Here is a 14,205-nt window from a genome sequence, read left to right on the forward strand (position 1 = left end):
TGATTGTCTAAATGTTTAATTGGTTAATTGAATTGTTTGTTTTAATTGAATTATATGCATAGGTGGTATTTGAATGTGCAATTAAATGTGTTATTTTATTTATTTATCTTTAAAACGAGGTTGGGCTTGGATAGGATTAACGGATTGTTTGAATAAAGTTAATGGGTACAGTTTTTACCCATGGAATTATATACATGTATATATGGGTATATATGTATATAGGGTAGTTTTAATTATTGATATTTATTAATAATTAGACTGGTATTGTTTATCATAATGTAATGTATGTTATAATTTTAGGGTTACGTGTATATTCTCACGTATTTAGCCGACTTGGATTATAACTTTTGGTGGTTGTTCTTTTCTTTCTAGGATTAAAATTAGAATTAGGGTTTTAGTTTTCTAAACTTACAAATATATCATTAGATGTCGGCTTAGGGTTAGGAATCAATAAAACTTCATTCACAAACACTCGTTCACAAATAGAGAGTTATAGAGAGAAAACAGAGAAAGAGATTTTAAGGAAAACAGAGGGATTTGCCGTCAAGGTTCAGCTGCGGATTAAAGGATGGACCTAAGAGAAGGGAAGGTGGAACAATAGGAGATTGACAGTGAATTGGAAGTCGTCGAAAAATCTAGGAAGACGGCGACAAGGTTTTTATTCAAAAATCATAGAGGCAAATTCTTTTCTTCCTCTTTCCCGTTGGCTCGTGTTCTGTGCACCTAGATAGTCTCTAGGGTTTACTTAATCATTAACTGAGTTTTACATGTGTAAGATATGCTATATTGATGATCTGTATGTGTTGCAACTCACTCTGTTACAGTTCGTGTTTGTTTGAGTTCTAGTGTTGTTCTTTAAGCATGTTAAACTAGTATTGTTGAAATTACTGTAACTGCTTTTAACCACTGTAAACAACCCATGGGGATACAACGGGGATTAGATAAGACTCCTAAGTTTAGTATTGAAAAGGAACAGAGGGGTTGGAATGGCCGGAAATGGAGCAGACGGGCTGAAATAGAATACATCGGAGCAGGAGGCTCTCAAAGGAGGTGAGAGCCGGCTCCATAGAAGTGGGAGCCGGCTCCCACACATGTAGAGCTGGCTCCAAGGTCCTTGGAGCCGGCTCCAGGCTGATTAGAGCCTGCTCCCAAAGTCTTGGAGCAGGCTCTCTTTCAAATTTGGTTTTTAATGGTTTTTTTGACGCACTGTTTTGAACTATGCGAGGCTTCAACTGTTCTGATGGTTTTGGGTCTTCACAGAGGACTTAAGAAGATGGTTTTGGGTATCATTAAGACCTTGATTAATTAAAATTCAGTTCTAAGTACTTGGGACAAACAGTATCAAATTAGCGTAATTGTGTTAAACTGTTACCGGATGGAAGAGATTAATTGCTTAAACGAAATTTTAGCAATTTAATGGGAAATAGCATGATTATAAAACTTGTTCTAAATGCATTATAGGGTCATTGATGTATTGAATTTGATCTATGCATGCTTTGGAGGCTAATTGTTGAAATCTTAATATTTTTCTGCAATTACTTGGACTATGGATTTGGATTTTAATTGCTAGACTATTAAACTGTTTATGCAATTACTTGAATTAAATGCTTGGATTTTAATTGCTGGATTATTAAATTGTTTATGCAATTACTTGGATTATGGATTTGGATTTTTATTGCTGGACTATTAAACTGTGTCAACAGTTACCGGGATGGTATTTTGGGATTGTAGTTAATGTACTGTTTCAATTTCGTTTTATCAACTATTTGGATTATGTGGATTTATGTGATGTACTGATTAAGTTGTTGCATCATTTACGGATCATATGCATGGTACGCACCGGTATGGGACGGTGGTATACAGAGGGATGGATTAGATCAAAACGCTAATTCCAACCCATTCATACATAAGGAATGGATTAACTAAAATAGTTAAATCCTACATGGATGCATGTCCTGTCAACTAAAATAGTTGAACAACATAACGGATGGTTGTTTATATTTTTGTATTGGGAAGGATAGAGATTTAATTAAAACATTTAAATCCTAATTATATGTTGTGTCTGAGCGACGAATAGTTGACCGGCATGATATTGTATTTGGATGGAGGTTATATATGTATTTATGATACTGCGATATGAGCTTGAGTCTCAAGATCTTTGGTTAGGGTGCGTATATGCAGTGGATGCATAGCTAGCTATAGTAGCCTTAGTAGGTTGAGGTGTACCTCATTAGGTCTAGGTACTCATGCCTACCTTTAGGTGTGTTTTCGCATGTTGCCTTCTATTCAGGTTAAGACCCATACTGTAGCTCAGTGAATGTCCCTTAGTGTGAATGTATATATTTTACGGACTATATAGATATAGTTGAGACATCTAGGATGTATTTGTATATCGGGTCTCTGTTTGGATTGTAGTTAGGATAAAACTTGTTCGTGAGCCTGACTCACTATTATTTTTTCAGGTATTGGACAGTTGCAGGTTTTAGAGCTTGTTCTTGCTGAGCAGAGACGGTCAATCATTCTTCCGACTGCATATGATTGCTGTTCTATTTTGGTTTCTGGGATTTTCTTCCTAGTTTTGTTATCTTCAGTTTGATTTTGAATAGGGGTCCACGTAGTATGGATTTCCAAGTTGTATATGATGAAGGATGATTTGTATAAGATGATTTTGTTAATTAATAAAAGTTTTTGGTTTATCGTGTTAGTTCTTTTCAGTGTTTTTATTTATTCTTGTAAATCATATTTATATTTCGTGTTCGTTAATTGCTAATTGGTTTGATATCCTCGGGTAATTGCGCATGGGCCTGGCCAACCCGCATCCGGAAATCCGGGGGTATCACAGTTATTGAGCCTTCATCTTGGTAGATGGATGGAGAATCACTTTATAATTGCATCAATATAATTCAATATATATTTTTTAAAAATACGTTTAAAAAAGTAGTTTTAAAAAAATGAAAACGCAAAAATACGAATACGAATGTGTACGTGTATAATACATTGTATGCATTAAAAATTCGGAACAAAAAATTCGGCTATACACATCTTATTAGTTTCTTATATATAATATATTTGTAAGGCCAATGAATAATAAGTTACAAATAATAAAATAAATATATTACAATTAACACTATCACAATAATCGTAATAGATATTAACTATCTAAATATAATTAATCAATAACCATAGGTCTATAACATGATCAATTCATCACAAAATTAATGAAAACAATTCTAATTCAATTAATCAACTATGTTGCCTAAATTAAAAATAAAATGCAACTGCTTGAACTTCTTAGGGTACTTTTGAACAAATTTTAATATCTCTACCTTTTACCCCGGATAAATGTGATTTGATTATTGAAATACCTCCATGATAGTTAGAGTTTTCTTCAACAAGATCCCAAAATGCATCTTTTTTTTTTTTTTTCTTTTTTTTTTTTTTTTTTCTTGGTAGCCTATATATTTATAATAAATGCATAAGTATATGGTGTGATATTTGTGAAAATATCTTTATATTTTACTAAAACATTTAGTGAATGTGGTGATTTATAAACTTCCAAAATAATAATAATAATAATAATAAAGATACTAACAAAATTTAAAAGATCTTAAAACAAAACAAAACAAAAAATTTATAAATGTCTACAAATATCAATAAAAATTTATGATTATTTAAAATTATAGTATTCCACAAGGTGTATATATATATGTGTGTGTGTGTGTGTTTCATTACTTTGATTAAAGATTAAATACTGGATTGACAATAATAAGAGATTAAAAACAAAAATAGGGTGATATTAAAACAACTGAGTGGTCACAACCTTTTCCGATATTGCACAACAAGTATTATTATTTTGATGGTGTGAAAGAGAAGGGCTATATCAAATAAAAGACGATAATTTGTATGAAGAATATGTATTTGAGAAAAATATACCATTAGAAACGTAAACGAAATTAAAAAAACAATTAGATTACCCTACAGGATAAACACGAATTAAATGAAAAAACCAAAAGGAATAAACAAATAAACGCATTACATACGATATGGTGAAAAAAAACGTATATTTTATCGTATCTTTTAACTCTAACAAACAAAAATATTTTTTTAAAATTCGTACGTACGCGTTTAATTCGCGTATCATAATGTGAAGGAAAAAATAAATTAGAAGAAAATCATCCTACTTTGTGCTATCTTCGCAAGATGCTAGAAGAGAAGATTGTGATATTGAAATTATTTTACCCGAAATAATTTTTTAAAACATTCTCAAGCACAACAAGTTATGATAGACATGTCGACTGACTGACATGAGCCAATTAAGACAAAAAAATCATGGGCTCCAGCATAACAGTTCTGTTGGGGTTCACAACTCTATCTCTGTGTGGATTGTCACGCGTCAACTACTTTAAAAATTTTCCTTAATATTTGAAGTTGGACACATTATTAAGCCTTCATCTTGGTAGATGGAGAATCATTTTATAAATTGCATCAATAGTCTTTTTTTTTTAATACTAAATCTCTAAAGACTAAGTTTATGGTTGATTTGTTGATAAGCCATGAAATCTTTAGTGGAGTCTACACTTCATTATTGACCAGTTCACTTGGCTTAGATCGTGTACTTAAGACACTGAACCCTAATCCAACCCATGCATCACCTATTTCTCGTGTCCCATCCTAGTTCTTTAGGCCTATAAACCATCATGTCAAACTCCTGAATCAGACTGGTCCAGTCAAATCTGGTGATAGGGGCTAAAACTGATCCTGGTTGGTCCTAAGTTTTTTTATTTTGTTGTTTTGGAAGGTGGTTGGTCCTAAGTTTTAATAGGGAATTAAACTATTGGCTGACTTTTACTTCAAATCTTTAAAATCGTTCACCAAAATGAGCTACCCTTTAAATGATCTTTAATGTTCAATCGAAAGAGTAGCTGAGGCCAAGTTGGTGAGTACCAATTTCTCTGGATTAGTAGCTCAGCCTCAGAGTATAAGTTGCAACACTGATGATGGCCTCTTATACCAAAAATCAAAGGACCAGTACACAGTGATGGCGAGATAGTTAGGAGTGCACAAAAAATCATTTAAATTAGTGAATCAAACTTGACCGGTTTAACAGATTAATTTGATTCGATTTTTTCACTCTTCATTGTTTATAAACAATTGAGTTGAGTTTGACGGTAAATCGCACTATTATTAAAAAATTCTAAAATTGTAGAAACAAACTGAATCCAATCGAACTGAAACAAATTATTTAGAGTTCGATTTGGTTTAACATTGTAAAACTAATCGAATCTGAACCACGTGTAAAGCCATGGTGATAGTGATGATAGCGCTGTGTCTTCGGATACCAATTAGGACCACCATGTGGAGTAATAGTACTGGATGGGAGGGCATGGTCACTTCTAAGTGTCAATTACGGACCACTTAGAAATATGTTCATTTAATGTGACATTTCAAAGTTTTCAATAGGCTACCTAGCTATATTGAAGACTGGCACCAATTTCACCGCAAGGTTGGAGTACTATCAGTAGTAACCTCTTAAATTTTTTATAGTACTGGAACTCTTTAGTCTTGATCAAACAAACGTACGACTGTACAACCAGCGAGCACACACTCTGAAGTTTCCCAATCTGTGCCTGGACCTTAGAGTTAGGGAACTCCGCCCGGCAGACAATGATTGATGATAAGTCACATCTTCCTAATATCGAGACTCCAAAATTTTGATGGGCAACTTTCACATGTAAAACACAAAATATATTAATGTTAAAAATACACAAAATAAAATTCAATTTTTGTGCTTCATAAAGAATATAATCCAATTTACATATAAAAAAACTAAAAAAAAATTTCAATACATTTTAGACACAAAAATCAAAAATCAATTTTATATTAAAAATAAATGTGATAATCTTATATTTTGAGTTGCAAAATTATCAATTAAAGTGCTCCAATTAAGTTTCTCCAACATTAAGTTCATCGTGGATAAGATTTGATCAACTTTAACTTTTTAAAGTTTCTCTCAGCAAATGCAACCGTAATTGGAGTAGTCAATAATACTCTCTATGCAATCCAAATATTTGAAAAACAATAATATATCTACCATTTTTATAACATCCAATACCTCAATTGACTTTTTTGTTCCTTATAGTAAAGCTTCTCTTAAGCTTGTACCTCTAAAAATAATTTTGTCTTATCAATATCATAAACCATATTATGTTTTAGGAAATCTTCAAAGTTATTTCAAATAATGTGATAGTAGATTGTACCAATGAGTTAAAATTTTGGTTATTTAGACGGGACTTAACGAAGCTTGTCGTGCATGCACATGAGCCCAAAAATAATATAATAATAAAATAAACAAGTTTCTATGTTTAAATATAGAAATTTTTTATTTTTTTTTTTATTTTGATGGGAGGGGACATAAACAAATTATTGTTACCATACAAATTATTGTGTTATATATATATATATATATATATATATATATATATATATATATAAGTACGTTGTATTTATTTCCATAATTTTTTTAAAAGGTATTTATTGTCATAAATTTACATGATATATAAGAGCATCTCAAGCAGTTGTTAAAACACTCTTTTGTATAAAATATACACTGTCACGTATGATGTGTAATTCTATTTTATTTTTATTTATTATTTTATTTTTATCTCCAACAGTATGTTTAGATACATTGTCGCTTCAAGTGTAAAATTGTTGTGTATTTTACACAATCTTTTTATACAGCCACATTAACATATTTCATTTTTCCTCTCTCTTTCTCATTCTATTAACTAATCAACTCTATATTAAGTAGATTTGTAAAAATTATGTAGGATCCAGACATGGCACTGGTTGGTTGTTATTGGAAATATATTTTTACACAAAGGATATAAAACAACCGCTGGAGTTAAAAATGAATAATTCAAAATTTTTGTGTAAATCTATCTTAATACATCAAATTTACACCAAAAAAAAAAAAAAATACACAACGGTTGGAGTTGCCTCGTGTTACATGTCTTTTAATTATGAAAATTATGTTCATATATACATATTACTATATTTGCATTATGATCCTAAATTTTAGACCCTTCCAAATTGGAGGCCTTAGGCAACTGCATTGGTCGCCTTGCCCCAAGGTCGGCCCTGCATATATGTTATATTTACCATATGTGTGTATATTTTTGCTTTCAGTATCATGTACTATGTTTATATTCCTAAGTACATGTACAAATACATATATTTTGTTTTTTTTAAGCAAATGTACATGGAGTCCCAATCTTACAGTTATAGTTATGTATTAAATTAACGTGTTGTATTATGATGTAGTGTGTTGCACTACTGATTTAATATTGCACGTAATGACACATGACATACAAATGAGACAAGGAAAGATTATAGACAAGAAAAGATTGTAGTCATAAATGAGAGATGTATGGTATATAAATATCTTAATGAGTTACATACTCTCCATCGGCTTAAACTTTTAGGATTCATTTGGATTGAGAGATTTGGAGGGATAGTGAGAGAAAGGATAGTAAAGGATAATATTGATTGTGTTTGGATGGGTTAAAACGACATCGAATAAATGATAGGAAAGGGTGAGGAGCGATAGTCATATCCTATTCGTCAAAAAATGAGAAGATAAGGAGAGAAATGATAGTGTTTAAGTAGTATTTTTATAATTTTAAAATTGCCTTCAACAATTAAAGAAGAAATTGTTATTCCACTCATATCTCATCTATTTAAAAAGGTATGATAGTAATATAATTGTTATTATTTCTTTTCTTTTCTCCCCCTATTTTATCCACACAAGAATACTATCATTTTTTTTTTCTTTGTCCTATTTATCCAACATGAATAGAGATTATTGATATCATTTTTTTTTTTCTTTTCTCTTATAATTAATACGGAGTATTATCATTTTCTTTCTTTTCTGTCCTTAGTATTCGGACGGAGCCTTAGATTAAATAGAAATAAACAATACGTTATTAATGCATAACTATGTGTATACATACATACATATATATATATATATATATATATATATATATATATATATATATGGAACAGCCCATTCACTTTCATGAAATAACAAGAATAATACCAGCTTAGCTTGCATTTGTGTAAACTAGTCTAATACGAACCACGTGTAAAGTCTTAGTGATAGTGACGAACAGCCCATTCACTTTCATGAAATAACAAGAATAATACCAGCTTAGCTTGCATTTGTGTAAACCAGTCTAAGACGAACCACGTGTATATATATATATATGTATGGAACAGCCCATTCACTTTCATGAAATAACAAGAATAATACCAGCTTAGCTTGCATTTGTGTAAACTAGTCTAATACGAACCACGTGTAAAGTCTTAGTGATAGTGACGAACAGCCCATTCACTTTCATGAAATAACAAGAATAATACCAGCTTAGCTTGCATTTGTGTAAACCAGTCTAATACGAACCACGTGTAAAGTCTTAGTGATAGTGACGATAGCGCATATACTCGTACACCTGCTAGGACCACTAGTAATGGATGGTAGTGCAGGGTCACTTCTAAGTGCCAACTACAGGACCAGTTAGAAATATGTTCATTTTATGTGACATTTCAAGTTTTTCAATAGGCCACCTAGCTATATTGAAGACTCGCACCAATTCCACGGCAAACCATTTGGTTGGATTGTATTCGTCAGTAATCACCTCTTAAATTTTTTATAGTACTGGAACTCTTTAGTCTTGATCAAACAAACGTACGACTTTACGAGCAGCAGGCACATACTATGAAGTTTCCCAATCTGTGCCTGCACCAGCTTGTAGTTAGGGGCATAAGCAACACCCGGTAGACAATGATTAATGATAAATCACATCTTTTTTTTTTTTTTTTTTTTGAAAGGTATGATAAGTCACATCTTCCTTGTGCATTTCTAGGGCAAAAATCCTCCCCCAGGAGAATTGCATTTTTCGTCATAAATATTCCTAACACAATGTGAATTTTACAATTGTACAACAAAAATTACAAATACTTAAATTTTAGTAAATATTTTTACACAACCTATTTAATCAATCAATTTTTTTAAAATCAATCAATTTTTAGAAAACCAAAATCCTAAAATAAATACAATTGTGAATATAAATTAATTTGAAAATCATAATGAATATTTACCTATACATGAAGGACACTGTGGGAGGCGGTTTAACTAATTTCTTCTCACCACTTCAAACGCAATTGTGGATAAAAATTAATTTGAAAAACATCATGAATATTTACCTATACATGACGAACACTGTGGGAGGTAGTTTAACCACTTCCTGCCTACCACCTGAAAAATATGTCTTCTTCATTCTTTTAGGTACCCAAAATTTTCCCACTTTCTTCTTTGCTGTAGTTTTTTTCTTAGCCATTCTATTTTCCCCCAAATGTTTAAAGCCCTTATAAAATATGGAATAATATAGTACTTTTGATGGAATAAGATGCAACAACAACAACAAGAACTGCTATTAAACAAAACAATGGGAAGACAACGACGGTAGATACGATATTGGAAGACGAAGCCAGAGGAACCAGAGAGAAGGGAGGAGACGAACCAGAAAAGAGAAGAGAAGCTGAAGGAAGACGAAGAAGAGAAGCTGAAAAGTAAAAAGTAATATGGGGGTCCCACATATAAGTGAATAAAATAATTTTATATTTTAATTATGTATACGGTATTCGTAGATGGTAAAACAAAGTAACTTTCTTACTTCAGTTATTGAGTTGGCACTTAGTGGGCAATGACAAGGCAAGTGTGGCTGAGTTGGCTTCATCACAGTTGTAGGATCCTCCATGGACAGCCTCCAGTGAGAGGTGCCATGGAGAGGATTTTTGCCCATTTCTATATATCTATATGTAGGGCCCACCTTGAGGTTCCAAAATATAGGCCCTAGGTGAACTTTCAAGTGTAAGACCCTTAAGGTTTCACAGGTGCTAAAAAATTTTTTTATAAGAGTGCGAAATTTTCATTAAAATTAGACGTTAAATACAAAATATATTAATATATGTTGAAAACACACAGAATAAAATCCAATATTTGTGCTTTATAAATAATACGATCCATTTTACATCAAAAATTTTAATGAGATATTCAATACAACTTAGGCACAAAAATCAAAATTCAACTTCATATCAAATAAATGTGATCGTTTTGCATTTTGAATTACAAAATTATTAATTAAAGGGCTCCAATTAAGTTTCCACAACATATCGTCAACCGTAGATAGGATTTAATCAACTTTAACTTTGAAAAGTTTCTCTCAGCAAATGCAACTGCAACTGGAGTAGTCTGAAAACAATAATCTAGCATTTTTATAACATCCAATACCTCAATTGGCTTTTTTGTTCTTGTTGGTAAAGCTTCTCTTAAGACTTGTACCTCTGAAAATAATTTTGTCTCATCAATATCATAAACTATATCATATTTTAGGAAATCTTCAAGGTTATTTTGGAGAATGTGACAGTAGATTGCACCAATGAGTTAAAATTTTGATTATTTAGATTGGGCTTAATGGAGCTTGTCGTGCATGCACATGAGCCCAAAAATAATATAATAATAAAATAAACCAAGTTTCTATGTTTAAATATAGATTTTTATTTTTATTTTGATGGGTGGGGACATAAACAAAATATTATTATTATTATTATTTGGTAAGTAAGATTATTGACACCATTGCATAAACAAATTATTGTTACCAAACAAATTATTGTATTATAGATATGAATATATATATATATATATATATATATATATATATATATATATATATATTATATTATAAGTACTGTTTATTGCCATAATTTTTTTTAAAGTTATTTATTACCATAAATTTACATGATATATAAGTGTGAATTACATGTCTTTTAATAATGAAAATTATGATCACATATACATATTACTATATTTGCAGTATAATCCTAAATTTGAAACCCTTTCAAATTGGAGGCCCTAGGCAACCGCATTGGTCACCTTGCCCCAAGGTCGGCCCTGTCTATATGTTATATTTCCATGTGTGTGTATACTTTTGCTTGCAGTATCATGTACTATGTTTATATTCCTAAGGACATGTACAAATGCATATATTTTGTTTTTTTAGCAAATGTACATGGAGTCCCAATTTTATAGTTATAGCTATGTATTAAATTAACGTGTTGTGTTGTATGTAATGTGTTGTACTTTTGATTTAATATTGCACGGAATGACACATGACAGACAGGTGAGACAAGAAAAGACTATAATCATGAATAAGAGATGTATGGTATATAAATATCTTAATGAGTTACATACTCTCCGTCAGCTTGAACTTTTAGGCTTCATTTGAATTAAGAGATTTGGAAGGATAGTGAGAGAAAGGATATGGAAGGATAATGTTGATTGTGTTTGGATGGGTTAAAATGAGAGAAAGGAAATGATAGGAAGGGGTAAGGATTGATACCCACATCCTATCCGTCCAAAAATGAGAAGATAATGAGAGAAATGATAGTGTTTAAGTAGTATTTTCATAATTCTAAAATTGTCCTCAACAATTAAAAAGAAGAAATTGTTATTCCACTCATATCCCATCTATTTAAAAGGATATGATAGTAATTTAATTGTTATCATTTCTTTTATTTTCTCCCTCTATCTTATCTAAATAAGAATACTATCATTTTTATTTTTATTTTTTTAATCTCTTCTATTTATCCAAACATGAATAGAGATTATTGATATTATTTTTTTTTCTTTTCTTTTCTCCTATACTCCTTCCGTCCTATATTAGTTGTCCAATTCAAAAAAATTTACTCACAATTTTTGTTAGTCAAAGTTACCGAAATATACCTCTAATATGAGATATAAATAATATATAAGTATATGAAAGGAATATGACTAAAAATGACATCAAATGATTCAAAAATAAAATGTGGTAGTAAGTCAAAGTTTTCTAAATGAATAACTATTATCATTTTCTTTATTTTCTATCATGTGTATCCAATCGGAGCCTTAGATTAAATAGAAATAAACAATACATTATAAATGCATAACTATGTATATATATATATGTATGGAACAGCCCAGTCACTTTCATGAAATAACAAAAATAATACCATGTTAGCTAGCATTTGTGCACATGCCATTCACTGCATGTCCCTCTCTACATTAATACATAACTTTATATATATATATATATATATATATATATATGTATATATATATATTATATTTGTATACAAGTATGGAACAGACCATGTACTTTCATCATATATGTATATTATATTTGTATACAAGTATGGAACAGACCATGTACTTTCATCATATATATATATATATATATATATATATATATACAAGTATGGAACAGGCCATGTACTTTCATCATGAAATAATAAGAATAATTGCTGCCATGCACTGTCCCTCTCTACATTAAAATCTAATGAAAAGGGTGGTTATTACCTTGAAGTTTCTTCTCTACCCATGAAGGAGATAACACAGGACTCATTTCATACTCCATGATCTTCTTCTTCATTTCATGAGTCCTGTCATCCAAACACACCTTCTTCTCATCAGGCAACACCTTAACCCTCCACACCTTAAAAGTCTGATCCAAACTTGCACTATAAACCAAAAAACCCATCACAACCCTCTCTATCTCCAATGAAGCAGCCAAACACCTCACTGGCCCTCTATGTGCATCCAACACTGCAAGGCACTCATGAAAGCAGCTCCCTTCCTCTCTCCTCCAAACCCTAATCGTCGTGTCCTCCGATCCGCTGAATATCAACTTCTCTATGGACACCAAGCAAAGCACTGCAAATCTATGCCCTTGTAAGAACCCTCCATGGTTAAACCTACCAGACATCTTCTCTTTTTCCCAAAAGTTTATGAATCCGTCGGACGAACCGGAGTAGAGGAAGCAAGACCTCAGTGATGTGCTTAAGGCCAGTGCATTGACAGGCGACGGCTGGAAGTTAAGTGTCATGGTGAGAGTATGCGAGTTCTGTCCATATACTCGCCTCCAAATCTTGACCGAACCATCAGATGAGCATGTGAAAACACACCCATCATCTTGGTTCACCACTAGGCCATTCACATTATCTTCATGAGCCAAAAATGAGTCCACGCACCGATTATCGGACATTCGCCACGCCTTGACTGTTCTGTCCCATGACCCAGTGTACAAAAGCCCTTCTGCATGGTAATAAGCCATGCAGGACACACAATCCTTGTGTTGGTGCCCACTTGCCCTAGAAAACAAGAGGAATGAGTTTTTTCTAGGTAGGGTTGTGACCTTTTTGGACCTGAAATTATCCGAATTCGTGACGTTCCAAATTCGGACTTTGTGATCCCTGTGTGAAGTGAAGAGCATGTTACCATAAGCTAGGATGGCCCGGACTTCGCCGGAGCTCGCCTTGAGGTACCCGCGCTCGATGCAGTCCGGCTGGCGCCATGCACGAATCCGGCGGCTCTCAGAGCCAGTGTAGACTACTCCTTTGGAGACGGTGATGGAGTAGATGTTGCCTTCTTGGCGGTGACGCGAGGCGATGCAGTGGTAGAGGAGAGAGGGGGATGGTGTTTGGAGAGGGGAGAGAGTCCATGGTGATTCAGGGCTTGGAGGTGGGAGTGGAGAATACATAGTGGAAGTGGGTGTAGAAGGCCTTGGAGGGCTAAAATGGCCATCTTGTTCTGATATTTGTTGATGGATTTGGAGGCCATAGAGGTGAGTTGGTGATTGAATTGTCTTTTTCTCTTCATCTATGAAGCTGAACAAAGTTCTCTTGCCATAGTATTCCATGCTAAAGAGAGAGAGAGGTGAGAGAGAGAGAGAGAGAGAGAGAGAGAGAAATGGGATTGGTAATATGGCTATGGGTGGTAGATATATATAAATGTGAAGATTGAATGGGTGTATTAATAAGCCAATTTAATGGGTTTAGTTGTGCTTATTTATTTTTGGTTAAAAATAGACGTGGTGTCCTTTATCACCATTGAATAACTCACTATTATAAAGTATAGACATATTGAATTGATATTTGGGGAGAATTGTGTCATAGAGATCAAAATTGCAGCATGATCAATTAACTCTCCCAAGTTAATTGATTGATCAAATGGGATCACACATGGATTTCATACATATATAAGATATGTTTGGTAGGGCATTATGCAGTGGCTTAGTTAATAGAGCATTTCGGGTATGCCTGTTTTCGAGTCTT

General features: G+C 32.5%; 1 protein-coding gene across 1 annotated transcript; it reads right to left on the reverse strand.

Annotated features, from left to right (window-relative positions):
* Positions 1-11,669: 11,669 nt before the first annotated feature.
* On the reverse strand, positions 11,670-13,866 carry LOC132285986 (protein JINGUBANG-like). The gene has a single exon (XM_059788235.1). It carries the CDS (start codon positions 13,788-13,790, stop codon positions 12,429-12,431), a length of 1,362 nt encoding a protein of 453 aa, XP_059644218.1. The 5' UTR covers positions 13,791-13,866; the 3' UTR covers positions 11,670-12,428.
* Between the last annotated feature and the right edge of the window lie 339 nt (positions 13,867-14,205).

This window comes from Cornus florida, unplaced genomic scaffold, assembly GCF_030987335.1.
Source record: "Cornus florida cultivar Cherokee Brave unplaced genomic scaffold, ASM3098733v1 CherokeeBrave_3.0.0_Hap2_Chr11, whole genome shotgun sequence".
NCBI lineage: Eukaryota > Viridiplantae > Streptophyta > Magnoliopsida > Cornales > Cornaceae > Cornus > Cornus florida.

Excerpts from the sequence above, each read along its gene's own strand:
- LOC132285986 (XM_059788235.1), bottom strand. The coding sequence starts at position 13,790 with ATGGAATACTATGGCAAGAGAACTTTGTTCAGCTTCATAGATGAAGAG.